Here is a 27,415-nt window from a genome sequence, read left to right as displayed (position 1 = left end):
GCAGAACTTACCACATGGTAATTATATACTTACTGGTGTCTGCCTCTGCTACCAGACTGTAAATTCCCCGAGGGAAGGGGACAAGTGCATTTTGAAGGGGGTGTGCTCTATAATCCCCCCTACTTTTTATTTTGAAAAGTCTTAAACATACAGAAAAGTTGGGAAATAGTAAAATGATCAGGCATATGCTCTTGGCTTAGATTGAAGAAGTTTGAATATTTGGGGCCATATAAATTTTTTTCAGTGCTATATGCCCAGTAGAGGTAGGAGTGAATATTGAGGCTTGCTGCCCCTGTTTATATTTTTATTTTTTTTAAATATATTTTATTGATTTTTTTTACAGAGAGGAAGGGAGAGAGATAGAGAGCTAGAAACGTCGATGAGAAAGAAACATCGACTAGCTGCCTCCTGCACATCCCCTACCGGGGATGTGCCCGCAACCAATATACATGCCCTTGACCGGAATCGAACCCGGGACCCTTCAGTCCGCAGACCGACGCTCTACCACTGAGCCAAACCGGCTTCGACCCTGTTTATGTATTTTTTTTTTTTTTGCAATAGGTCAAATTTTATTAGGCTTAAGAAAAAAATGCTTGCTAACCCAGTACAAATAATTCATTCAATGGAAAATCCCAGTAAAAGGAAGTAGGGTCATATTTATCACGAAGTTGGCTATTTGTGATGCAGCCCACAGAATTACTTTATTTTGTATTAAATATAGTGGAATCTAACAGAGATTGTTGCATAAAAATTCAGATTTACAAATAACATAAAGACATTTTTATCTGGTTCACAAGGTTTGTTTTACAAAGAACTCAGTTCAGGTTTTCTTAGATGAAGTGGTTTTTCCATTCTGTATTTTAAGAACAACTTGTTTTTTATATGTCTTTTTAAGGTCCTGTTTATATTTTTAGTGTGAAGCGGTGGAGATGGTTGAGGCAGGGAGCTTCAAGGGGAATCGAGGGGAAGAGCGATTTGATAGCAAGCCCAGAGTGCAGCCACCTGCAGGCAGTTGCCCTAAGGCACTCGTTCCCGGCCAAACCCAGCTAGAGCAAAGTTCGCCCCTGCAAGGTCTTTTACTGGGAGAAAGACCATTACCTGGCTGCTGCTGGGAGAAAGCATCATTTCCCACATTTTGGATTGTTTCAAGCCAGAACCAAGGTTCTTTGTATGGGTCAGCACTTAGAGGCTACAACTCAAAACGCAACACTGAAAGGAACAGCTCAAGAGCCAGGAAATACAGCCTCTGGGGCCTGCACTGTGCACGGTGAGGTTACCTTGGACAAGTCATGCATCCTTTCAGAGTAGGTATATATTAATAGCAGCCAAGCCACCTCACAGACAGGGGTTGGAGGTAGGGACAGCCCAAGAATCTGCCGTAGTTTCCTAATTATTGTGTCCACGATTTGTCTCCCCAAGTATACTGTAAACTTAAAAGTCAATAACTTTATCCACTACTCTTTTTTTTTTGTAGAGTTGACCAGGGCTAGCCATCATGTGGGACACTTAGCAGTCAATCAGATAAACACTTGTGGTCACAACAGAGAAATCATTTTGTCATGCACAGTCTTTGTAGTGTTCATTCAAATGGGTTGGGACTGCACAATGTACAGGAGAACTGAACTTGCAAGTTGCACGCATGCCCAAATAAGGGCCCTACCCAACAACTCTAGGGCCTGTTTTAGTCTAGCCAGAGTGACCCTCAACTGACTCTGGAAAGAACACACACGCACACACACACACACACACACACACCCCACATACCAGAGGACTACTTGCATGGCGCCTTGTCTCAGAACTCACTAAACAGAACTCTTAAGCCAGGCACGCTCAGGTTTATTCTCCAGTCTTCTATTCCCAACCCCTGGATGCACGTTCCCTGGAAGAAACAAACTGCAACCAGAAGGCCAAGGTCTCCTGAGTTAATCCCATCTTTCCCCCGGTGAATTACAACTTCTTGCAGACACAAAGGAGAGCAGAGAGACAAATGACACATTAAACAAGAGCTTCACTGGCTGGGGGAGGGGGACATGGAGAGTGACGTCAGGTTTCCCAGAAACCCATTTTTCACGATAACAAGGTCTCAAGTGCTCTGCTGCTCTTTGAGCTTCAGAATCTGACGTACAATACAGTACAGCAAGGACAGCCAGAGCAAACTGTAGCCATGCAAAGGAAACTAAGTGGCCTTAAACCACTCCACCCCCATCTGCAGAACAAAAGGATGCCTGGTTGCTGGAGCTATGCCAACCTTCTAGAACGTTCCCCTTTGCAGCATCTGCCCTGCAGTCCTAATCCAGGCAAAGGGACTGGTGAAAGCTCACAGACAGGTCAATGCAAATTAATTAGCTGACAAGAAAAATCATTAGCATCCTTTTTGGTCACTAAGGATGGGACAAATGTAACCCAGGAGGCCAAAATGCAGGTAATAAGGGGGAAAAGCACTCTGGGCACTCTGAAAACACTAAAGTAATAGATATCACAGTGTTAATCTTGGGGAGAAGAGAACTCTCTCAGTTTCTGTTATCCCAGTGCATCCTATCTACTCTGAGTCCTTCCACATCGTGACTATATAAAAAGCTCCATCTGGGGTCTGCAGAAGTTGGAGGAGGTTTCAAAGAAATCACTCTGCCCTTCTAAACAGGGACAAGAGGGTGAAATAAATTTATACATATCTTGTAAACACTTGGATTCTGGATTCTGATTTTGAAAACAACTATACCAAATACTTAGAGGCTTTTATGTTGCCCTGGACTTGTATTGCACAGACTATTTCCCTTAATAAGTAAACACAAGGTTTTAAAACGTGTGTGTGTGTGTGTGTGTGTGTGTGTGTGTTAGAGATTTTCATCAAATAGAATTTGGTGTCGTGGGATTTGAACTCCCTTTATTTCACTCTCCTTCCTGGTCTCAGGGTGCTGGCAACTGTGGGCTTCTGAAAATTCCAGAAACCCGTGGATGAATAGAAAGGCTAGCTTGTTCCCCCAAATGGAATCATCCCTTTCCTTTGCAACCAAACTTCTGATCTAAAAACAAACAAACATGGGGCCTCGGGTTACTTCAACATGATTTCTGTGTACACCTCTGGCTAGAAAACTTCAGTTCTTTACATGAAGATTTTTCTCCCCCGAGTCTGTTGCCAACAAAAAGAGAGAGGGCACCATTTTTGCAAACCTCACAGTTCTTTTCCTGAGTTCCCATAGAAAGAAGCCAGCTGCACAGATCTGGGTACTCAAGCCCCATAACACGGAACACGCGCCCCTACAGACCCTGGAGGCCCGCACAGCCTGGGTCAGGTGCTCGGAACGCTGCCACCAGAATACGCAGCCAGCCACCTCCAGGCCAGGGGACTGCACCCCACACAGAGGCACAGTTGGGACCCAGAGGCACACAGCACAGGCAGAGAGGCGTCCGAACATCACCCTGAAGGTGAACACACACAAGAGAAACTGACGGACTCATCCAGGGTCAGAGAGCAGCGGGGCGCCGCCACCCGCCCGGGAGGCACGAGTGCGCGCGCGTGCACCCAGACGCACACAGAGCTGCACACTCACAGACGCAGTCACATATGTAATCCATATGGAGAGTCCCTCCCCCAGCCAGTCACCTCCCCGCCCCCCTCACCACTCACCAACTCCTGCCCCAGGCTAACCCCAGGCCCGGGTCCCTCTCCCCAAGGTGGCCGGGTCGCAGCGGGCAGCTGCGCGCAGGGGCGCGGCCCCGCGGCTCGGGGAGCCAGGCCGGGGCGCCGGAGACGAGGAGGGCTTGGCGGCTCTCGCAGCCATTCATTCGGCAACGCCCCATCGGCGGGACCGCTGCTGCAGCGAGGGAAGCGGCGGCGCTTGTAGCAGATATTGGGCAATTCAAGTTCAGCCGCCGGCCCGCAGCCTTGGCCGCCCGCCCGCCACCACTGTGGTTCTCGGGGACTGGCCGGGCGACCGAGCCGCCGATCGCGGGAGCAGAAGTCCCACCGCACCTGGACTCCGGGATGCTGCTCACTGCCCTCCCGGCGAAGGCGGCGGCGGCTAGGTCTCCCCTGCCCAGCCCAGGCCCTTGGCCAGGGTCCTTGCCACCCAAGCCCCGCACTCACCACCTGGCGAGCTATGTCGGTCGCTGCCATCCCTCCAACTGCTCCTGCCTCCTCCAGGGCTGCCTCCGGCGCCTCCTCAACGGGAGATCCAGCACGGGAAACAGGAGAGCTCCTCCGACAAAGAGAAAGTGTTACACTTTGGGCGCGACCAAGTCCTATGGGGGGAGGTGCAAGGGAGGAGCCCCCTCGCCGCTGCTCCAACCCCGATCTCCCCTCTATCTCCCACCCCCTCGGAAGTGGGGTCTGGGGAGCGGACGGATTTAATGAGCCGCTTCCCCCAGCTAGCGCGCTCCCAGTTCTCCCTGCAACCCCAGACGCTGGCCTCTGCAAGGGAGGCGGGGGCTCCCCTCTGTGACCACGTCCTGCCCCACCCCCGCCACTGGGTTCCATGGTACGTCCCGACCTCTGCTGAATTGTCACACCCCCCTGCTCTCGCCTTACATCCCGAGTCTCCCGACCCCCAAAGGCTGGAGGGGAGCCCCTGCCCCTCCCCCTCCCGCGCACAGCTCTGCGGCTGAGCTCCGGCCGTCCTTCCCTCCTTCCCCCAGGCCCCCTGGACCCCTTCCACCTCTCCACCGAGATATCAGGGTGCAGGGGTCCCAGCGCCCGCCACTGGAGTCTCGATGCTCCACCACACCTGACACCCGTCCTCCCGGCCCCCATCATGGCCCGGGAGTGCTGCTGAGGCCGGAGGGGGGCAGCTGCTGCGGCACCTCCGTAGTGGAGCTTAGAAAGAGGGTGGTAGGGGGAGCCGAACTGCCGCCCCGCAACTCATCTGTGACCAGCGGAGTCCGAGGCCAGTAGTGCAGAAATGGAGCGCCCCTTTTGCCCTGGGGTTTCTAAGCCTCCGGTCCTGTGGGCTGCAGTTTCCTGGAGCCAAGCCACCACCGTTGGGTACTTAACGCAGATGGGCCCCAGGCCTCCTCTCCCCAGCCAGCCCAGACCGCCTACCCTCGCCCTCTCTTGCCTGGACCCTTGGGGAGTCAGAGGAGGTGCTTGGGGATGAAGATCCCAGCTCTGTGGAGCCGGATAGTGGGCAGCGAGGAGGAGCTACCTCCAGTGGCTGTAAGCCGCCCCCTGATTGTCCCTAAACCTTGGGTGAGCCCAGGAGAACCTCCGAAAGCAGAGGCTCTGCCTGTCTGATTTCCTTCTCCTCCTGGCCAGCCACCGCCGCAAGTCCCTTCTCTTGCCCTTGGCACCTCTCCACCACTGCAGCCCTGATGCCCCCTTCCCTCCCACCCTCACCCCAGGAGCAGCCCCTGGCTAGTTCCCTGAGACTGGGGAACCCTGGCAGATCTGGACGGGTGGGGCACTCCAGTCCTCTAAAGGGCAGGTGCTCTGGTCTCAAAGGGGGACCCAGACCCTAGAGTGGCATCTGGGACTTCGAGGGGAGCCAGGCCTGTGGGTGAAAACTGGGTCCACAGGGGATCCGGATGGGGAGAGGCCCCTCAGCAGCCAGGCCAAGGCTGAGCGGCTGAAGGGGAGGCGGGAGGGAGGAAAGCAGCAAAACAGGAACCAGGGAGAGAGAGGGAGAAGGGACCCCACCCAGTGGCCCAGGCCTGTGGAGAAGGAAGGAAGAGAGAGAAGTGGGGTGGTCACATGAAGCGCTTTTCTGGCATTGGATTCCCGCTGCTGGGACCGTGCTTCTCACTGCCGTTTCCGGGAGGTCCCTGGGTGAGGAGTGCACCTGAAGAACTAGGACTCTGCGCTGAAGCATCCCTAGTGCCTAGGGCCTGACACTCAGGAAGCGACCAATTAAGCATGTCCTCAACAGGAAAGCAGAGGATTTGGATATAGGGGGAGGGATGTACATAAGAAAGAAAAGACATCAGGAGGTACAGCTGTGAGGAACCTCTGTAGGGCTGAGCTAGGATCAGATGGGGGAGGAGGAGTCATGGTTGACCTGCAGCTTCCAGGATGGGTGACTGGGAGGGAGACTGGTCTTCCCTGGCAAAGGGTGGGGTGTGGCAGACGTGGTGTCTGGGTGGTGGTGGGACCAGAAGCAGGCATTTGGGTAGAGCTTGTGAAGCTGGGCAGGCAGAGTACTGGGCGCGTGGGAACCCTGGCTTTCTCTGGGTGTTCTGCCCTCTGGCCTTCGCGCTCGCTCTGCACTGACCAAAGACCTGGATATTTCCCCCAGCGCCTTAGCGCAGAATCCTTGGTGGCCTGCCAGTGTGGTCCACTCTGCCCACCTGTCCCTAGGGATCCTTGGAACCTTGTGGAGTCCTCCTCTGAACCACTGGACCTCTCAGGCTAGAACTAAGTGTGTAATTCAAGTCTCCTGCAATTCTTTCGTGCCTCCAAGATCTGACCCTGCAATGCATCTGCAAGTCCCCCTAGAGCACATGTGTCAAACACAAGGCCCGCGGGCCAAATCCGTCCCGCCAGGCCTTGCAATGTGGCCCGCACCGCGCTGTCATCACTGCACTCCGCTGCATTTCCATCACAATGACAGTTTATGACTGTTCAGTAAACCATTCGGCCCGCGATTTAGGCTGGATTTTAGATTTTGGCCCCTTCTCTGATTGAGTTCGACACCCCTACCCTAGAGCCTGGGCCTCCCAGTTTGGGTGGGGTGTGGGTTGGTGTTGATGTTTGAGTAGGTGTGAATTTATGTCAGTGTGTGTCTCCTGTGTGTCTGGCATACATTTATTCCTATGTTTATATTTGTTGGTGCATGTTGGTCAGTGTGTATGTGTTTCCGTTTGTCTATATCGATGTGTATGTCAGTGTGTAATTTCAGTGTGTATGTAGGTAAAGGTGTGTACCCCAGTATTGTGTGCTGGTGTGTGAGTCAGTATGTACATGTCAATGTGTGTGTTGGTATATGTGTCATTGTGCGTGTGTCAGTGTGTGGATGTCAGTGTGCATGGACTATGTGTAGAGAGATTTAATTCACTATGTTCTGGGCTTCACATACCTTATTTCACTCAATGCAGTGGGCCAATGACTGGGAGGTGTGGATTATAATGTTTATTTCAACAAAGAAGTTTGGAAACTCCCTGGGTTTGAGTCTCCCAATCTTTGGCAGAAAGATTGGCTCTCCTGAGTGGTTAGTTTCTTACTTGAGCAGAAAGGAGGGCTCTCGTGAGTGGTTAGTTTCTGCCTTGGATGTCTGTCCCCACTTTGATGAGTGTGGCCAAAAGTTCCCCTTCCTGCCCTGGCTGATGTGGCTCAGTTGAGCATCACCCATGCACGGAAAGGTCACCAATTCAATTCCTGGTCAGGGCACATGCCCAGGTTTTGGGTTTGGTCCTGTCAGGGTGTGTCCAGGAGGCAATCAGTCAATATTTTTTTCTTTCCCTTTCCCTCCCCCCTCTAAAATCACTAAAAACAAACAAACAAACAAAAAAGATCCCCTTCATGAAGAGGCATTGTGGACCCTCGGCACTACCATGAACTTGTGTTCATGTTCTAAGTGCCCTGGCAGGGTCCCTTGTGCCCAGCACTGTGTCTGGCAGGTGCTCAATCAAAGTGTGTTGTAAATGTGATATTTTCAAGTGATCCCACTGTCCCTAAGGAAGTGGAGCAAACAGCAGACTTCCCAGAGCCAGCAGGTGACTGTCATTAGCATGCCAATGTTGTTTGTGGAACCAGACTCCCTGAGGAGGGGAAATGGCCACCCTGCTGGAAGGAAGTGGGCCCTAATTGGAGCCAAGCTTTAGAAAGCTCACTGACTGCTTGGGTAGGGGGTGCTAAGACTGGGTGGGGGGAGCAGCAAAGGGGAAGTGGACAGTGAAATGGAGCCAAGAGATCAGGAAAGAGCTTTGTCCTGAAACCTTGCCTTTATGGGGAGAAAGAGAAGGGTTAATCAAGTAAAGTGAAGAAACTGAGAACAATAAGAAAAGACCAAAAAGTGGGAGGAGGATGACAAGGTGAAGAAGAAGGAAAATGATCTGGGATTAACCAAATCCAGACAGTGCTGACAGAATCTGAAATTCAGTTAAGGGGCTAAGTCAAGATGAATTAAGGATACTTTTGTTTGTCCTAGCCAGTTTTGCTCAGTGAATAGAGCATCAGCCTGTGGACTGAAGGGTCCCAGGTTCGATTCTGACATGGGCACATGCTTGGGGTTGTGGGCTCGATCCCCCATAGGAGGCGTGCAGGAGGCAGCCAGTCAATGATTCTCTCTCATCATTGATGTTTCTATCTCTCTTTCCCTCTCCCCTTCTCTCTAAAATCAATATATATATATATATATATATATATATATATATATATATATATATATATTTTTTTTTTTTTTTTTTTTTTTAAAGGATACCTTTGTTTGCATTTCTCTTGTTTGTCCATTTTATTCCGGTAGTTCTCAAAATGTGGTCTTGCCGAAACCCGTTTGGCTCAGTGGATAGAGCGTGGGTCTGCGGACTGAAAGGTCCCAGGTTGGGTTCCAGTCAAGAGCATGTGTATTGGTTGCTGGCACATCCCCAGTAGTGGGTGTGCAGGAGGCAGCTGGTCAGTGTTTCTCTCTCATCGATGTTTCTAGCTCTCTATCTCCCTTTCTCTCTGTAAAAAATCAATAAAATATATATTTTTAAAATGTGGTCTAGCAGCAGCAGCACCTAGAAAGTTCTTATAAATGCAAATCCTCAACCACCACCACCACTACCACCACCCATCACCACCACCACCAACAATAACCTACAGAATCAAAACCTCCAGGACTGGGACACCGCACTCTGTGTTTGAACAAGACCCCAAGGGGATTCTCATTTATCTTAAGGTTTGAGAACCACTGGTTTATCTCAAATCTAGCGCGAAGGGTTGAGATGCAAGACTGGTAAGGTTTGCTGAAACGGGTTTGGCTCAGTGGTAGAGCATCGGTCTGCGGACTGAAGGGTCCCAGGTTTGATTCCGGTCAAGGGCATGTGCCTGGGTTGCGGGCACATCCCTGGTGGGGGGTGTGCAGGAGGCAGCTGGTTGATGTTTCTCACTCATCAACGTTTCTAGCTCTCTATCTCTCTCCCTTCCTCTCTGTAAAAAATCAATTAAAAATATTTAAAAAAAAAAAGACTGGTAAAGTTTGGTAGGCTACTGAGTGAAAAGTTTGAAGCCTAGGCTGTAGCAATAATGGTAGGTCCTGGCAGATTTCTACAGAGGGCAGCATAAGAATATGGAGTGCCAAGGGCTAGGAAAAGGGTGGGGGGGGGGGAAGGTGGAGAGGGGACCCCTGAAGGGAACTGTGGAGTTTGAAAAGTAAGCTTTGCCTCTGCAATTTTACTCATTTATTTCACAAATATGCACTGAGCCCCCACTGCACATCAGCCACTGTGCTAAGTGCCAGAGAACTCAAGAGGAACAAAAGGAGGTAACAAGGACTCCTAAGGCTGTGACATGACCTATTAGAGCTCCCAGGCCAGTTGCCAGATGGCTCCACAAACAACCAGTGATGTGATAAGTGATTTAATCAGTCAAGAGTAAGACCTTGGGAGGTAGCAACCCAGAGAGGTGAGGGAAGGCACCTCAAAAAGAGTCTTTGGGTAGAGTTTTGAAGTATGAGTAGCAGTTTATCTGGCCAGCAAAGATGGGGGTTCCAGGGGGGGGCAGTAGGAGATGGGCATGTATAAAATCACAGGAAAAAAAGGATATAGAACAATTAGGGAATTGCAAGTCTTTGCCTGCCCGAGAGAGTAGTAGAGAGGGGGACAGTTGCTGTAAATGAGGCTAGAAGATAAGATAGGGTCAGATCTGAGTCTCATTGGTCATGCCTAAGAGCTTAGTTTTTATGTCATAACCAGTGCAAATGGAATGGATACTCAAAGTAAAAACAAACAAACAAAACAGTTAATGAGTAGAAATTTCACTATTTTAACTTTTTAAAAAATATATATTTTTTACAGAGAGGAAAAAAGAGGGATAGAGAGTTAGAAACATCGTTGAGAGAGAAACATTGATCAGCTGCCTCTTGCACACGCCCTTCTGGGAATGTGCCCGCAACCAAGGTACATGCCCTTGACCGGAATCGAACCTGGGACCCTTGAATCCACAGGTCAACGCTCTATCTACTGAGCCAAACCGGTTAGGGCTATTTTAACTTTTTAACCATAGATTTTTCCTAAATCTTTGACAGATGCTTCTGTGTATGTGCTAGCAAGCAACAAAAAGAACGAATGAATAGCAAATGAATATTAAACAGACAACCCCAGTATTGATCATGCCTAATTCAACAGTTTATTTTTCATGGACATCTGTGCTTATGGCTATGATTTTGTATTGCACACACATAATACAGACATATTTTCTGCTCGAAGAAGTGTTCTTTTGAAAAGCGTTTCATTTCATGTGGTGTGATTTACTAGATCAATTATTTCATGACATCCTGATGCTGTACCACCTGAACCAGTTGGGGAAAGGAACTGTCCCTTAGATAGTGAGGAGCCACTGGAGGGTTTTGAGCAGGGGAGTGATAGGAACACATCTGCAATTTTCAAAGGTCACTCTGGCTCCAGCTTGGGGAGAAGATTGGCATAGACGGTGATTAAAGTAGTTAGAACTCATGAGTCAGAGTACTGTTGTAGCAGTTCAGGCTAGAAAAGGATGTGACAGTGACATGGGAGTGGAGTGGCATAGATGGAACAGAGTCAGCATTAAGAAAAGCCACTATTGCCGAAACCGGTTTAGCTCAGTGGATAGAGCGTCGGTCTGAGGACTGAGGGGTCCCAGGTTCGATTTCAGTCAAGGGCATGTACATTGGTGGCAGGCACATCCCCAGTAGTGGTTGTGCAGGAGGCTGCTGGTCAATGTTTCTCTCTCATCGACGTTTCTAGCTCTCTATCCCTCTCCCTTCCTCTCTGTGGAAAATCGATAAAATATATTTTTTTTTAAAAAGAAAAAGAAAAGCCACTATTAAGGACCTTGCGTGCCATGCTAAGGATGCTGAATATTCAACCTTTAAGGAATAAAGAACCTTTGAAGCCCTGTTTCTTAATGGATGATACCTGAACCAACTTCAATGGACTTGCTTGTAGTTATAGATGCAGAGGCCTAGACCCCACCTCGGACTTGCTGAATCAGGCTCTTTCAGATGGAAGAAGTATGGGTTTGTAACAAGCTTTCCAGGTGGTTCTGAGGTACATCACAGCTGGAGAACCACTGCATAAATGGTTTTTGAGCAGTGGCATGATGCAGCAAGATCTATGTTTATAGAAATTACTTGAGTCATCAGATGAACAGCTTACTGAATGAAGGCAAACTAGGGACACAGAGACCAGTTAGGAAGCTACTGTGATAATCCTTGGCTGGCTTCATACATTAGACAAGAACCAGAACTCAAAAGAAGGCTGGAAAAAAAAAAAAAAAAAAGAAGGCTGGGCTTGCTGCCCACATCATGATATAACCGTTATCCTTATCCCCTGATTCACTCACACTAATGTAGATAAATGATACAATTTTGCGTTTCATCAAACAATTCATTTTTAATAGTTTTTTTTAATATATTTTATTGATTTTTCACAGAGAGGAGGGATAGAGAGCCAGAAACGTCGGTAAGAGAGAAACATCGACCAGATGCGTCCTTCACACCCCTTACCGGGGATGTGCCTGCAACCAATGTACATGCCCTTGACCAGAATCGAACCCGGGACCCTTCAGTCCGCAGACCGATGCTCCACCACTGAGCCAAACCAGCTTCGGCTCATCAAACAATTCTTTTTAAAATACATGTATATTTTACTGATTTTTTAAAGAGAAGAAGAGAGAGGGATAGAGAGTTAGAAACATCGATGAGACAGAAACATCAATCAGCTGCCTCCTGCACACCTCCCACTGGGGATGTGCCTGCAACCAAGGTAAGTGCCCTTGACCAGAATCGAACTTGGGACCTTTCAGTTCACAGGCTGACGATCTATCCACTGAGCCAAACCGGTTTCGACCAAACAATTCTTGTTTGCCAAAATTAGTCTTCAGAGGTCTTCCCAGAGTCATAGAGTTAATCTAAAATGTATAATCATGTAAAATGCAGTGCATACTTACTATACCTAGAGCACTGCCCTAGGCATTGTGGGAGGTATAAAGAAATATAAGGTACCACTTCCATTCTCAAGGTACTTACTGGTTAAGTGGGGTAACTAGATCTATATGCGCTAAAAGTTAAGTAATTAATGCCAGATGTGTCATAAGGCAGTATCCAACATACAGTCTAGACCACATGTGTCAAACACAAGGCCCGCGGGCCAAATCCGTCCCGCCAGGCCTTGCAATGTGGCCCGCACCGCGCTGTCATCACTGCACTCCGCTGCGTTTCCATCACAATGACAGTTTATGACTGTTCAGTAAACCATTCGGCCCGCGATTTAGGCTGGATTTAGATTTTGGCCCCTTCTCTGATTGAGTTCGACACCCCTAGTCTAGACCATAAATACCAATGTTCTATTTCTTTACCTGGTGGTGGTCATACGGGTGTTTGCTTTGTAAATATTGATTTTTGCTATATCTTTATGCTTTAGGAGATCTTCTGGATGTGTTACATTTCACAGGATAAAGTAAGGTTGCAGAAAACAGTAAGTCCTGTGAGTTGAAGGACATTAATCAATAGGCCTTAGACATGGTACAGAATCTAGAGAAACAAGGTCTTGATCTTGCAGTCATCTACAGATGAACCACAAGCCAGTGAAAAGATTGAAATAAGACACAGGTTGATAAAATATAATAGACACCTTGGTAAGATATTGGCTTCCCCATCACCACCATTAATCATTGATTAAAATAAGGTCTTCTCAAAGGATCTGTGTGCATACATATGAGCCTAACTAGTGGTCAAGGACAACAGGGTGGTGGGAGCATGAATGGGGAGGGGTGGGGGATGGGAATGAGGGGATGAAGACAATTACGTGATACCTTAATTAATAAAGAAATTTAAAAAAATAAAATAAGGTCTTCACTTGTATCAATCTCTGAACATTTTGCATCTATACATATGTGCATATGAGCATAAGGGCTTGCACGCATAAACACACATAAACACACACAGCATCTTATTCCAAAACAGATTTTGTGGGTCAACAAACTAGGAATAGAATATCAGGATCAAAAGAGAATTTAAATACGCTATTTCTAGTGGATTAATATGATTGCCGAGATTAAGCTTTAAATATGATTTTTAGCTTCCTGGAAGCCATAACAAAAGGAGAAATACTGTGTGACCTACTTTTATATATTTCCTATACACAAGGATCACTATGTGATTTGTTAATCCCACAAATATTAATTGAATATCTATTGTATGCCAACTCTTAGACCAGGTACTGAAGACCAATGGTGAGCTTTCATGGAGTTTATGCTCTAGTAGGAAAGACAGACCATAATCAAATAATCACACACATAAATGCAGAAATACATCTGTGATCAAAGCAATGAGGGAGATATTTATTATCCCCTGAAAACCTATAATGGCAGAGGGTGGTGATGAAGATTTGACTCAGTCTAGCATATCAGTATTGGAGGCTTTATGGGGAAAGAGATGTTCGAATTGAGATATAAAGATTAAATAGGAAGTGAAGAGAGGGTGGAGTGGAAAGAGCATTTCAGACAAAAGGAGAGCATGCGTAAAGGCTCTGTTCAAGAAACAGTAAGAAAGCTGGTGTTCCTGGAGTACAGAGAGACTGGAGTGGTATAAAATGAAGCTGAAGATGTGGGCATAGAGCCAGATAGTTTACGGTCCTAGGCCATCCTTAGAAGGCTTTTTTTCTCCCTAAGCAATGAGAAGCCACAGAAGGATTTAAAACAGTAGTGTGACGTGATCAGATCAGACTCGTTTTCAAAAGTTCCCTTGGCTTAAGTAGAGAGAGTGTGTTGAAGGGATAAATGGAGGCAAGAAGACCAGATAGGAGGCTATTACAGTAGTCCAGCTGAAGGATATACAAGCTATTATACTACAGAGTTGTGAAGAGAACAATGGGATGCTCTGAGACCCTAGGAGAGGATATGTATCTAATTCAGACTCAGGTAATTAAGTAAGGCTTTCTCGAGGTGGTGATAACTAAATTGAGACCTGGATGGCAGTAGAAGTTGGATGGATGAATAAGACAAAAGAAATTATCTCGCCCAGCCTGTGTGCCCCAGTAGTTGAGCATCCCAGGAGGTGATTAACTCCCAGTAAGGGCACATGCGCTGGTTTCAGGCTCAATCCCCAGTAGGGAGTGTGCAAGAGGCAGCCGATCAATGATTCTCTCTCATTATTGATCTCTCTCTCTCTCTATCTCTCTCTCTATCTCTCTCTCTCTTTCTCTCTCTCTTTCCCTATCTCTGAAATCAATAAAATATATTTTTTAAAAAGAAATTATCTTATCAGGATGAGACCTGAGAATAAAACCCTAGTAATAAGAAACGAATTGAGAAATGCCAGATGGTCAACAAAGGTTTGGGGTTGGATTCCAATAGTGTGAGTCCATTATTGAACTGGAGTCCAAACTGAGGATGAGCATGGATGGATATGTATATGGGGGCAGGGTAGGTTTCAGAATTAATAACCGGAAATTATCTGTGCAGAGACAGGAAGTACGAGGACTTGGAAGAGATCTCTAAAGTAAGCAAAGCCGAAATAACCGTGCTACAAGTGTGGATAAGATCTTATCACCTTTTACTGAAGCTTGCTTTCATATGGTATTCCCCACTCCCACTACTCAAAGGGGACCTATATCATTCTTGTGGACTTTGCTGAGCTGAAATAGCATTGAGGTCTTTTAATGATCATGGCAGATTATTGGTTAATGCCATGCTCCATAATATGGAATGCAGGGACTCAGCAGAGTGCTTTTTGACATGTTAGCTTCACTGTAAGTAGTTCCCTGGCCTACTACAGAGGTCCTGTGAACTTCCATTTATCTGAGACCAGAGGTCAAGCTTCTCAACTTTCATAACAGAATATCTACCTACCACAACCTCTATCGTTTCCAAAATAAATAGATTAGCCCTCAATAAACAATAGAGAAAAAACACCAGTTCTCTAAATCCTTATCAGAGATTATAGGTTTAAATGACCTTCCATGTAGTTCTCATCACAAATATGGACAAGAAACCTGATATTTTAGGAAAGTTTAAGTTGGGGTATCCACATTTTTTTCCATTGTAGGTCACATAATAAAAGATATAGATACCCTATTTCCCCGAAAATAAGACAGTGTCTCATATTAATTTTTTCTCCCAAAGTTGCACTAGGTCTTATTTTCAGGGGATGTCTTATCTTTCCATGCGCTAGGTCTTATTTTTGGAGGATGTCTTATTTTCGAGGAAACACGGTATGTACAGGCCACATAAATGGATAGTAATAATGAAATATAGCATGTTGGCTATTCAACAATATGGATTTTAGGGACAGTAATACAAAAGCATCTAAAAAAAGTTTAACTATATTTACTCAAAAGTTCATATTTATAGGCATATTTTTGGTTATTGGTCAATTTTTATTGATTCAATGAGATCAGAACACTAATATTTAACAAAATGAACTGCAAAAGTGGGAGCTATTGAGCCTGGGTCTGTCTCATGTGTGCTCCAGAGACAGACTTCCAATAGGGCTTCACTTTCGTAGTTTTAAGAAAGAGAACACACGTCAGCTGCATCAGAAAGACCCTAACCTTGTCTAGACCTTGGCCATCCCACTCAAGTGATTGGGATAATGTTTAACCTGAAAAATTCTTGGTGGATCCAGTTAACTGAGCTAAATGTTAATACACAATAGTACTGGGTTTGATCATTTAGTCGTAGGCAGAGCATAAATAAATAAATGACAGCCTAATATTTGTACTCTCAAAGCAACCATGTCTTTTAAGTTATATTTTGTTTGTTTATGAAAATAAAGGACTGCCTTTACTCATCAAAACCTGTGAACCAGATTAATTGAGTGGTATGTGAATTATATCTCAATAAAACTGTTATATTTGAGCCTGGCTGCCATGGTTCAGTGGTTGAGCACTGACCTATGAACCAGGAGGTCACAGTTTAATTCCAGGTTGAGGGCTTGATCCCCGGTGGGGGCATGCAGGAGGCAGCTGATCAATGATTCTCTCTCATCATTGATGTTTCTATCTCTTCCTCTCCTTTCCTCTCTAAAACCAATAAAATATATTTTAAACTGTTATATAATTTTTAAAAACTGACTATTCCATCATTTTACCTTAAATTCAGTTGGATCCCCCACACCCTACCATAACTGCTATACCAAATTCCGGACAATAACCATGTCTTGCAGGCCTGGAAGCTGGCTCTCACCCTGGTGTTATTACTCTGGTCATTTTTGCTTACAGATTCCTGGCTCTGCATGTCTAAGACTCCCTCCTCCAGTCCTGGGCTCTTGGGATCCTAAACTCTCCTCTGCATCCCAACCCCCACATACAGTGAAGGGAATCCTCACACAATTGTAACTAATTTTCCACCAAACAGTGCAGCATTCTTCAAAATCAATGAATGTATCAAAGTCAAGACAGCTGAGCAATGGAAAATGAGTGGTTTCCAGTCAAATCTGCCCAATCTACATGTCCAGTTAGAGTTGCATTTCCTTGAACAAATCAACAGAGCTTTTGTTTGTCCCCTACAGTTTCAAGTTTAATGTGTTCGGATTTGTCATCACATCCCTAAGAAAACATAATCCTGTGAATCACTGGAGGTCTAACAAATTGGATTTGGAGACACTTATTCCAAAAAGTTCTTGATTGGAGATGGCAGCTCAGTAAATCTTCATACTTGGGATCAATCTCCTCTAAATAGCTCATAAACTGCTCATGATTAAAGACATGAGCACAGAGAAAATTCTTTATTGCTTTCTCCATCACATGTGGTGAACTCGACTTGCAAAATTCATGGCATGAGGCATGAGGCAATGACAGCTGGGCTCACCAAATTTCTCTTGGCTTGAATACATTATTTAAATCTTGTTTGCCTTTCAAAGAAGATGTTCCATATATAGCAAGTGAACTTTTCCACATATATATCCTTTTAAAGTTCCTACTTTGAGCTGGTCAGAAGCTCCTATGTGGGTTGGCATAAAAAAAGCACAGACTCTGGAGCCATACCTCTTAGGTTTTAAATCTCAGTATGCCCCTTCTAGCTATGTGATCTTAGGCCAAAAGCTTAACATTTTGTGCCTCAGACTGTTCTTCACATGTAAGATTCAGATAATGCTAACAAGAGTAGCTATTTTATGGTGTTGTTATGAGGATGAAATATGTTTAAATTTATAAAATACTTAGAACTGTACTGGCATTCAGTGAATGTTGTATTAGTTGTTAGGTGAATTAGGTTAGTTATTTTTACCAAAAATCTCAGGCAGGCACAAACAGCTCCTGCTCTTTTTCCAGGCCACGTTTGGGTGTGTGGGCTTTATGATAGACACCCTGGGTAAAGGATATACAGTTCATACCCTCTTCTATGTGCTCTAAGTTCTATTCTTCAGTGAAATTACACCACTTACAACCTGTATATTTGGTAGCCTTTGCAGAATTACCTTCCCTGAGTTTTATTTTTTTTAAATATATTTTATTGATTTTTTACAGAGAGGAAGAGAGAGAGATAGAGAGCTAGAAACGTCGATGAGAGAGAAACATCGACCAGCTGCCTCTTGCACACCCCCTACTGGGGATATGCCCGCAACCAAGGTACATGCCCTTGACCGGAATCGAACCCGGGACCCTTCAGTCCGCAGACCGACGCTCTACCACTGAGCCAAACCAGTTTCGGCCTTCCCTGAGTTTTACTTCAAATGATATGCCTTAACTTTTTTCAAAGATCACTACAATAGAGTCACATGAAATGCTTTTCTGATGACTATTTTAAAAAGTAAAAATTCAATATAGCACATATTTGCAACTCCTGGCCAAAACCCTCCTCTGAGCTCCAACCTCATGTATCCATCTGCCCATCTGATAACTCTATTTGGATATTTCAAAAGAAACAAATTAAACAAATCTAAAAAAAAATCATCTCCTCACTCTTAACCTTCAATCTTATGTTCATCCAGTGTCCTCTTCTCAGAGAATGGCACCACCACTTACCCTATCCATATGTCATAATCAAAGAAGTCATCCTTGCCCCATTCCTAAATATATACCCAAGAGGAATGAAAACCTATGTCCACCCAAAGACTTGTACATGAATGCTCATAGCAGCATTAATCATAATAGTCAAAAAGTGGAAACAACCCAAATGTTCATCAATGGATGAATGAATAAAATATGGTATGTCTATACAATGAAATATTATTCTGCAATAAAAAGGAATGAAGTTCTGATACATGCTACAATATTGATGAACTTGGAAAACATGATGCTAAGTGAAAGAAGCTAGTCACCAGAGACCAGATATTGTATGATTTTAATTTTATGAAGTGCCCAGAATAGAGAAATCTATAGAGAAAGAGAGTAGATTAATATTTGCCTAGAGCTGGGAAGGTTGGAACAGAATAGGGAGTGACTACCAAAGGCTATAGGGTTGTTGGTTTTTAAAGTGATGAAATGTTCTAAAATTAGATAGCGATGATGGTTGCACATATCCATGAAATACTAAAAGCTATTGAATTGTACCTTTTAAAAAAGTAACTTGGCCCTAGCTGGTTTCACTAAGTGGTTAGAACTGTGGCCCAAGCATGGAAGGGTCATGGGTTCAATTCCCAGTCAAGGGCATATACCTAGGTTGCAGGTTTGATCCCTGGTGTTCAGGAGGCAACCAATGGGTGTGTCTGACATCCATGTCTCTCTCTCTCTCTCTCTCTCTCTCTCTCTCTCTCTCTCTCTCTCTCTCTCTCTCTCTCTTTTTCTCCCCCTTTTCTTCTCTCCCTCTATACCTCCCTACTTCTTTTACACTCTCTCTAAACATCAATGGAAAAATATCCTTGAATGAAGATTAACAAAACAAAAAAAGTAAAAAGGTAAATTGTAGGGTATTGAAATATATCTCAATAAAGCTGTTATTAAGAAAACTCTCTGTGGTAATAGATGCAGAAAAGAAATTGGGGGTGGTGGCACTGGATACTACAGAAATGACTGGTGCATGATCCTGGCAGGAGAGGATGAAGCCTGAGCTGGAACAGGGTTTATGAAATAAATTTAAATGAGATATTAGATGGAGATAGGCTGGGACTTGGTGATTATTCATTTTTGTTTGATTTTTTTAAAAAATATATATTTTATTGAGTTTTTACAGAGAGGAAGAGAGAGGGACAGAGAGCTAGAAACATCGATGAGAGAGAAACATCGATCAGCTGCCTCCTTCACACCCCTTACTGGGGATGTGTCTGCAACCAAGGTACATGCCCTGACCAGAATCAAACCTGGAACCTTTCAGTCCGCAGGCTGACACTCTATTCACTGAGCCAAACTGGTTTCGGCTTTGTTTGATTCTTGGTTCCATAGAATCTGTCCTGATACTATCAGAGTTTGTATCCATTCATGGCTCTCCATCTAAAAGACTATCACACTGCTTCAAGCCACTACTGCTATCACTCATCTCAACTACTGCTTTCTTGGATGGTCTACCTGCATCCATTCATGTTCCTTGTCATACTGTTCTCTTCCCTGGAGCCACAGTGATCTCTTCACACTACAAATACGATCATGTCATCCCCCTGCTTTAAATTCCTCAATGATTTCCCTTTGTACTTAGGATAAAGACCAAAGTCCTTAACCTACTTGACCAGCCTGAATCTCCTGACCCCTTTCTATCTCCCTAACCTGTCACTCACTGTTTGTGCTCAGAGTCCACTGGATTGCTTTCAAGTGCCTCATCACACTCCCTCCTACCACTGGGTCTCTGCACATGCTGTTCACTCTGAATGCTTCCTTCCTGCTTTACCTTATGATTCCAACTCTCCCTTCAGTTACCAGCTTAATCATCACTTCTTCAGGAAGGCCCTCCCTGGTGGCCCAAGAGCCTATTTTATGCTCTCAGAGCTCTTTGTACTTCTTCATGAACTTTATCACAGTTGCCCTCTTATCCTTATTTATGGTATCATTTGATTTATATGGTTTCTTTCATTCTATTGTAAACTCCATAAGATCAGTAGCCATTTTTGTTCACCATTGTACCTCTGATGCCTAATACAGTGTTTGGTGCATAGTAGGTCTTGAATTATATTTGTTAAGTAAATGAGTAAACCTCAAGAACAAGTTTAAATGCTAATGAAAGCAACAATTATCTACCCTATTGGGCCCATAGGTTGGCAAAGGCTAAAAAGATTAAAAATATCCAGCATGGGCAAGGGTTGAGAAAATGAGCACGACCATATTCTCAGTACTGGGTGTACAGATTGCTATGTCCTTCATTGAGGGCAATTGGGCTTTCAAATGTTCACACTGTTAGACCCCACAATTCTACCCTTGAAAATTTATTTCAAGAAAATGATCACTCATGTGCATAATGGCATACATGGGAGGATACTTATTGAAACACTGATTATAATAGAAGGTTGAAAACTAGCTAAATGTTTGACAGTAGGATATTATTATAGTTAAATAAATCATGGTGCGTTCATTCAAATGATCATGTAAATAATATTTATTGACATGATTAAGATGTTCATAATCAAACCTTTAGTAAAAATAAGAAGTTACTAAAAAGTGTGATGGATCCGAAACCGGTTTGGCTCATTGGATAGAGCATTGGCCTGTGGACTGAAAGGTCCCAGGTTCGATTCCAATCAAGGGCATGTACCTTGGTTGCGGGCACATCCCCAGTAGGGGGTGTGCAAGAGGCAGCTGATCGATGATTCTCTCTCATCGATGTTTCTAATTCTCTATCCCTCTCTCTTCCTCTCTGTAAAAAAATCAATAAAAATATTTTTAAATGTTTTTTAAAAAGTGTGATGGAAAGATCTTAGATTTTCTATTTTAACAGTATATAATATAGATATCTAAATTTGTGGGAAAAGAACTGCAAAGATAAATAAAAGTTATTTACTATGAGTTGCTTCTGGGGTCTTTTACCCTATTATACAGTTCTATATTGTGTTAAAATCTTTTATGAAATATGCTAATGTATCACTTGCATAACTGAAAGTTTCAAATAAATTTTAAAAAGAAAGATAGAATATCAAAGGTAAATATGTATATATGACCATTTATAGTGTATACTGTATATACATATATATGTACACATAAATACTAATATATATATATATATATATATATATATATATATATATATATATATTAGTCATGAATTAATAGTCATGAAAGTATTAACAGTAGTTCTGGCATAATGGGTGGCCTTAATTATCTATTTCTGCTTGCTTATATTTTCCATAATTAGCATCTATTATTTTTGTAATAAGATAACATAAAGTATATTTCTTTTAGAGAAAAACATTACAATGACAGAGGCCAAGAGAGAAGGTTATTTATGCTGGCTAACCAGTCCATTATCTCCCAGGAGGCAGATCTATGTTGAGAGCGACATCTTCATCAGAAGGTTGCTTAGTGACCACAGAAGCAGAGCAAAGGGCTGAGCTAGATGGCTTTAAAGTCCAAAGACAGCAAGCGATGACAGCCTGATACATTCATCTCTACTGCAGCGATAAACTGCCTGCTCCAAATAAATTGCCTTTAGAACAGCCTGACACAACTAGTGCCCCAAGAATCCACCCCAAGATTGTCTGATCCCATTGCACTGGACCCTCCCAGCTTGTGTACAACTTAGCTTCCTCTCACCGTGTATCTGACTGACAGTAAATTCTCAGCTCTGAAACCAGCCTTGTATCCATTAGAGGTCTGGTGTCTGACCCTCTGTTTGATCATTAGCTCTTGGTATCAAGGACATCAGACCTCCAATGGACAGAAGAGTAAAGACAGAAGGGTCCTGAGAGAAGAAAAAATACTTGGGACCAAGGCTTGAGGCACATCTACATTTAATGGTCAGGGAGAGAAGATTGAGACTACAAAGGAGACAGAGAACTGAGAGGAACCCTAAGAAAGGGGTGTTGTTGTTTTTTATAGGAGCCAACGATTTCAGCAGTGTCAAAATATGAAAATTCAAAAGAGGGCTGAAAAAAGATTTTTGGGCTCAGTGATATGAAGACCATTTGTGACTATGTTGATTACAATTTCTGTGGAATGATGGTGGCAGGAGCCAGATTGGCATGGGTGGAGGCATAAGTCAGAAGGGAAGAAATGGAGGTCGTGCCTGGCTCTAACCATCATAAATTGAAGTTATCACAGAAAAAAGAAAATATTGTAAGTCGAAATGCATTTAATATGCCTAACCTACCAAATATCATGGCTTGGCCTAGCCTACCTTCAATTTTCTCAAAACAATTATACTAGCTTATTGCAGTTCAGCAAAATCATCTAACACAGATATCTCATGTAATTTATTATGAGTATTGCTTTTACACTCATAAATTAAAAAAATCATAGGTCAAACCATCATAAGTCAGGAACTGTTTGTATAGACAACCTAAGAAGTGCAGTTATGGCCAAAACGGGTTTGGCTCAGTGGATAGAGTGTCTGCCTGCGGACTAAAATGTCCTAGGTTCGATTCCAGTCAAGGGCATGTACCTTGGTTGCCGGCACATCCCCAGTGGAGGGTGTGGAGGAGGCAGCTGGTTGATGTTTCTCTTTCATCAATGTTTCTAACTCTCTATTCCTCTCCCTTCCTCTCTGGAAAAAAAATAGATAAAATGTATATTTAAAAAAAAAAAGAAGTGCAGTTATGATAGGGAAGAGGGAACATGGCAGTGGCTGGAAAGAGGTGGAGTGAAGTCAAAGTGGGGGTTGTTTGTTTTTTAAGAGAATTTTGAACAGGCTGTGATGCAGCTTGCTTGGGAGCAGCACAGGATGGTGCAAAGAGCTTGGGCTGGACCTCAGTTTAAATCTCATCTCTACCAGATGGAATGAAAGGTAAAGCTCAGGCTCGGGAGCTAGACTGTCTCAGCTATAACCTGAGCTCCACACTTACACTTCACGGTGGGACTTTGGGCCAGTTGCTGCTGTGTTTCAGTTTCCTTTTCTGTCAAATGGACATAATAATAGTACCCACTCAATAGTACTGCTGTAAGAAATTAGTTAATGCATGTGAAGCACTTATAATAGTGAGTGCCTAGTACATAGTTAGTGCTTGCTACGCATTTGTTGCTATTTCTGTTGCTAACTATTTGGCCTTGGATATGTAATTTAACCTCTCATCTGCCATTCAACCTTCCATTTAACTTTTCATCATTCCTCATTTGATTGCTCTAAGTCGAGTTCAAAGTGTCTGGCACACAGACGGGAATGGCAAGAAATATTCAAGGTGATGAATAGCAAGAACCTACAGCCAAAAATAATCTACCCAGCAAAGCTATCACTCAGAATTGAAGGCCAGATAAAGAGCTTCACAAATAAAAAAAAAAGCTAAAGGAGTTCATCACCGCCAAACCAGAATTATATGAATTGCTGAAGGGGGTTATTTAGGAAGAGGAAGAAGATAAAGATAAAAATTGTGAGCAACAAATATGTAACTATCAACAAGTGAATTTAAAAACCAAGGGAATTAAAAAATCTGATGAACAATATTAACTGTTGAATATAATAGAATCAGAGGTATGGAAGGGGAGTGAACTGATGATTCTCGGGGAAAAGGGGAGAGGGGGCTGTGGGAAGAGACTGAATATAAACTGTGCACCTATGGATGAGGACAAAGGGCAGAGGGTGGGGTGGGAACCTGGTGGAGGGGAGCAATGGAGGGGGGAAAAATGAGGAACATTTGTAATAATATGAACAATAAAGATTTATTTTAAAAAACTGGGAAAAAAAACAAAGTGTCTAGCACATAATAGGTATTTAGTAACAGTCCATTTCCATGGTTGTTTTTATACTAATATTTAACATATGAACATTTACTATATACTAAACATTTTACCTATTACTTTAATTATCGCACTTAATTATTAAGACAACCATATGAGAAAGGTGTGATAATGGAAAGCAATATCCTTAGTTTACGGATGAGAAACTTAAGGGTCAAATACATTGCAACCGGCTCAAGGGCATATACTAGGTAGCTAAGCTGGGATTTAAACTCCTGTTTCTTTTTCAAATATTGACGCTGGAGTGGGTGGTGGCCAGTTGTTTGTGAATTCAATAGCTGATCCTTTATTGCTTGAGACTGATTCTCCTTACTGGACTGTGATGAAAGGCTTTCTTGCCTTGCTCTAGGAGTAGGAGCACTTTGCTGCCCCCTGGTGGCACATTAAGTTCCTACCTCCAGGTTCCACTTTATTGGGAGGGGGGAAAACTGTTTTCTATTAAAAAAAAAAATTCGCTCTAGGAAAGGGTTTGCCTTCAGAGAGGCAAGGAAAAAGATGATTGGGTTGACCTTTGTCATTTATTTTGCCTTTTTAATACATAGAAGAAAACACCAGTGCTCTCAACACCAACCAAGATGATGTCCCAGGGATATCTTTCCCCCAGGAATAAAGCAACACAGCAGCTGACCTTCCTGGAGGAGAGTGTTCTAATGGTCAGTTCAGGTTGGATTTCTCCAGGCAGCACTCCCAGTTTCCATCCCTGTAGCAATGTCTTCTCCCTCCACTCCCATGTCTCAGCTCCCCGGAAAGCTAATGGTGGTGCCCCATCTACTCCCAATCCTCACAGAAAGGATCTGGGGACTAGGAAGGAGGGCTTCCCCAGCTCCTGATTCTGCCTAATATTGTTTTATTTACCTATGGGGGAGTCTGGCTCACCAGGAACATCTGCATTATGAGGTCATGCTTGTGGATTGGGACAACATGGGAGGCCTAAGCAGAGCCAAGCTTTCTAGAGTATCTGAAGTGGATACCCAACTCTCAGCCATTAATGGAATTAAGACAATGCAAAGATGCCACTGGCATGAAATGGAAGGACTGGCATGATTTCATTCATGTATTTTACATATGCACAGTTATATATTTCATATATACATGTGAATGTGTATTGATGACTGTACATGCCAGAGGAAATTATGTCAAAACATTAAGTGTTTAGCACCTAGGATGTAGGATCGTGGGTGGGTTTCCTCTGCACTCGCCTGTACAGTAGCTTATAAATATCCTCTAGTAAATATGTATCTGATTCTTGGTCACATTCACCCTAACAGAAACCTGAGCAGCCACAGGGACTAGATATGATGGATTTCAAAAATTCAGTCTTGTTACCTCTAAAACACATGATAAAACTAGTCAGATCTTGGTTACTGATTTTGAAGTTTGGAAACTAAGGTCATTGTGGCTGAGAGGTTAGCACCTGTTTCTAGAAAGTGTGGATGAAGGGGTGAGGGGTTGAGAACAGGCAGCTTCCCTAGCGAGGGGGACCCTGAGGACATCTACAGGGAGAGAGGTGGTCTCTCTTTCCCTCCTTCCTACTTCCTTCCCTCACATGTCGGTCCATTTTCTCAGTCAGTCAGCAATCTTTTGCCAAATACTGAAGGCTGTGCAGGCACCGGACTAGACCCTAGGGAAAAGGGGTGAGAAGACATGATGCCTGTCCTCGGGAAGATCACACAGTTTACTGGAGAAGACAGACAGGAAAATCACATGAGAGCCCAGCATTAATTGAGGCACCTACAGGATGCTGCAGGGTCACCGAGGAACCGTTGGCTAACTCCACCTGGGGGCATAGGGGCTTCCCAAAGATGGTGACAGTTGGGTCAGGTAAGAGTTCTACGGGCAGACTAGGAGGAGGAAGGGCCTTCCAGGCGGAGGGTATAGCATGTGCAAAGGCACGGAGATGTGAGGCAGCACCGTAGGATTCGTAGCTGGGAGAGCAACATGATTATACTGATTATACTTTGACTCAACACATGTGTGCTATGCACTAGGCTAGGTGGTGAGGATGACGGCAGTAAAAAAACAAATCCCTTAACTCACGGAACTTACATTCTAGTTGGAGAGACAGCAAAGGATGAAAATAAAGCAGGGATGACAACAGAGAGGGAGCACAGGGTGGTGTTAAACAAGGGTGGCCAGGCAAGGCATTCCTGACCCAGTGACTTGGAGCAGGACTGAATGACGTGAGGGAGCAGGCATTGGTAATGAACGGGGATGTGCCTGCAACCAAGGTAAGTGCCCCTGACCAGAATCGAACCTGGGTACCTTCAGTCCGCAGGCCAAAGCTCTATCCACTGAGCCAATGAATGATGTCTGTTTTGCATTTTAGTTGTGGTTGTGTGAGGCAGCAAGTTCAGGTGTTTATCTATGCCACCATCTTGGTATCCTCAAGGTAAAGATCTTGAGATAAAATCATATTGTATTAGGGCAGGCCCAAAATTCCAAAGTGTTATAATAAGAGAAGAGTGCAAAAAGACATGAAGAGAAAGTGATGTGAAGATGGAGGCAGAGATAGAAGTGATGTGAGGGGAGCAGAGTTTTGTGACCTCAAAATATGCTTTTTGGGGGCATTGATTATTTTCACCTGGTTATTTTTAAGGAACAAAAGACTCAGAAAAGAACCTTTGACCTTCCCCTAACTGCATAAAAGAATTTAGATAGAGAACCTGCTCCAGGAAGAAAGCTATCTTCATGCCGAGACCGGTTTGGCTCAGTGGATAGAGCGTCGGCTTGGGGACTGAAGGGACCCGGGTTCGATTCCGGTCAAGGGCATGTACCTTGGTTGCGGGCATATCCCCAGTAGGGGGTGTGCAAGAGGCAGCTGATCGATGACTCTCTCTCATCAATGTTTCTAGCTTTCAATCTCTCTCCCTTCCTCTCTATACAAAATCAATAAAATATATAAAAAAAGAAATAAAAAAGAAAGCTATCTTCATAAATAACTACAGTTTAATATGAACATGTATGTGATAGATAGGGAGCAACCTAGCAAAGCTGGTTTTATCAAAGTCCCTTCTGTCATTGTTAAAGATAGCCCAACAAATATTTAATTACCAAACATTGGATCTTTCATCTCTACATGAATTGCCTTTCTGCCTTTTGAAATACCAAACCATTACTACACATACACACACACACACACACACACACACACACACACACACACACACACACCTTCTTCCTTAGCTCAAGATGACATATAAGACTTTTCCTAATTTGCCCCAGGATCTCATATTCTTTAAACCATTTTTTTAAATTCTTATGCATTGATTTTTGAGAGAGGATGGGAAGGACAGAGGGAAGGTGGGAGAGATGGAGGGAAGGAGAGAGAGAGATTTGTTGTTCCACTCATTCATGCATTCATTGGTTGCTTCCTGTATGTGCCCCAACTGGGGATCAAACACAACCCTGGCATATTGGGATGATGTTCCAACCAACTAACCCATCCAGGTACGGCCAGGGTCTCATATTCTTATGGATCCCTGTATATACATATGGAATAAATTTGCTCATTTTCCCCTGTTAATCTGTCTTATGTCAATTTGATTATAAGACCAACCAG

At 44.1% G+C, this 27,415-nt stretch overlaps 1 protein-coding gene across 7 annotated transcripts in view; it reads right to left on the bottom strand.

Moving 5' to 3' along the window:
* SEPTIN6 (septin 6) overlaps positions 1-5,057 on the bottom strand; it is a 77,127-nt gene extending 72,070 nt beyond the window's left edge. For 3 of the 7 annotated variants that reach the window (XM_036443572.2, XM_036443573.2, XM_036443571.2), the window contains exon 1: positions 4,088-4,389. In XM_036443572.2, coding sequence (XP_036299465.1) covers positions 4,088-4,117 — 30 coding nt within the window. In that variant the 5' untranslated portion in view covers positions 4,118-4,389. Of the gene's footprint in view, positions 1-3,628; positions 3,648-4,087; positions 4,435-5,038 lie in introns of those variants that run through there. The other 4 variants (XM_045583568.1, XM_036443569.2, XM_036443568.2 and 1 more) reach the window with 4 other exon arrangements.
* Positions 5,058-27,415: the final 22,358 nt, after the last annotated feature.

This window comes from Pipistrellus kuhlii, unplaced genomic scaffold (assembly GCF_014108245.1).
Source record: "Pipistrellus kuhlii isolate mPipKuh1 unplaced genomic scaffold, mPipKuh1.p scaffold_m20_p_19, whole genome shotgun sequence".
Classification (NCBI taxonomy): Eukaryota; Metazoa; Chordata; class Mammalia; order Chiroptera; family Vespertilionidae; genus Pipistrellus; species Pipistrellus kuhlii.
The sequence above is the reverse complement of the archived record's forward strand: the minus strand, read 5'-3'. Positions and strand labels throughout refer to the sequence as shown.